The 1,628-nt window shown below is 33.2% G+C and overlaps 1 protein-coding gene across 1 annotated transcript in view; it reads right to left on the bottom strand.

The window, feature by feature from the left end:
• Positions 1–750, bottom strand: part of LOC111711475 (band 7 protein AGAP004871) — a 14,617-nt gene extending 13,867 nt beyond the window's left edge. Inside the window, exon 1 of the mRNA XM_023485848.1 lies at positions 591–750. Within this exon, the coding sequence (XP_023341616.1) occupies positions 591–683 (93 nt within the window). The 5' untranslated portion in view covers positions 684–750. The remainder of the gene's footprint in view (positions 1–590) is intronic.
• Between the last annotated feature and the right edge of the window lie 878 nt (positions 751–1,628).

The following is a 1,628-nucleotide window of genomic DNA, read 5'->3' as shown; positions in this document are numbered from 1 at the left end:
TTTCTTATTTTATCTTACTTCCTCTGCTCAAACTAAGGACATAGATTTTCTCTTTAACTAGGATAGTATATATTTCCTAATAACATTCAGACTCAAGCTTGTTCCCCCCCCTTCTTATTTTATCTTACTTCCTCTGCTCAAACTAAGGACATAGATTTTCTCATTCCTCTAAGTACTTGAGCCCCCGCTAGGGCCATGGCGTCGTTCCTGGCTGAACGATTCTTCTATCACGGGACCCAACGGAACGGAACGTAAAGAACGATTAAAAAAAAGTAGGAACACACCCAACAATAGCCCCCTTGAATACTAGCCTTCTATAGGTTTTAACAAAAGCATAACTTATTGGGCAATTTAAATTCAAAGTTATACTGAATGAAACTCTTAAAACAGTCGAGAAAAAAACAAATAGAAAATAACTTGATTTCTGTTATAACTGCAGTTAAACTGAAATGAAAGGTAAAAAACCTACTAAATCTAATGAAAGCAGCATGAAAACACATTAAAGTTTCTAAGAATTTTAATTCTTAATGCAAAGCATCTGTTTAAAAAGTTTAATTCAATTCATTGATATTTAAAAATGTCTTTCTTACCCCGGCATTTTGTTTTCCAGTAGGAACCGGAGGGTGTATACCGGAAAAGGAATTGATCTGACCGGAAATAGAATTGTTCCTTGAGGTGGGCATTGATGAATTGTTTAAAATGGAACTTCCGCCAAATCTCCGAGAGTCCGGTGGAACAGGAATACCATAATTTCCTAAAAATAAAAATGGAAAACTGGACAAGCAACTTTATTAATGTAGGTTTATTATGCAGAAACTATAGAAATCTGCTAGGACGATTTTAAACTTTTTATAATATCACAAAGAATCTGAACCGGCAACAACACTTTTCTGAGATTAGAAATGAAACATTCCCTCATTCCGTTTTTATTTTTAAAGCTTCCTAACAGTGTACAATTGTATTTCTCGATGTAAAATGTGGGTCTCGTGGTTTAAAAACAAGTAACCCTAACTTTAGAACCTACTTGTTCCCATTAAATGTCGATTTTTTGGATTTTGAATTATTTTTGGCTTCATGTTTTAGAAATTAAAGCATCTATGAAATGTAGTTTCTATGACAATTTTTATGGTTTTTTAATGAGAGATCAAAAAAAAGTTTATTCCACTCCAGACAGAATGTATTTAGCTTGCAGTTAGTCGAGGGCTGGAATTCTAACCACAATTTTTTCTCGAAGCCACATTCTCCTTATTTTATCTTCCATGCACGCTGCCTCTAAATTGCAGTATTTTCGTCTTCTAAAATATTGATTTCTCACGGCTACGTTAGAGCATAAAACAAGCTTCAAGGATAGGTGTGGTGGGTTGACTTATTCGAAATCATTTTATTTACTTCAGTCTGCGGTCTCTTTTCTACCCACACATAATGGCTAATGTTAAAAAAAATTTAAAAATATTTTTCCTAACTTGATCTTTAATTTTTTCCAATGGAAGCAAATTTTATTTTGGTTCGCCCTGCAAACATTTAGTCTCCGACAAACCGATAGCGAACATAACATAAACATAACATAAACATAACATAACATAACATAACATAACATAACATAACATAACATAACATAACATAACATA

Source organism: Eurytemora carolleeae, unplaced genomic scaffold (assembly GCF_000591075.1).
Source record: "Eurytemora carolleeae unplaced genomic scaffold, Eaff_2.0 scaffold1155, whole genome shotgun sequence".
Classification (NCBI taxonomy): Eukaryota; Metazoa; Arthropoda; class Copepoda; order Calanoida; family Temoridae; genus Eurytemora; species Eurytemora carolleeae.
This window is presented reverse-complemented; position numbering and strand designations above follow the sequence as displayed.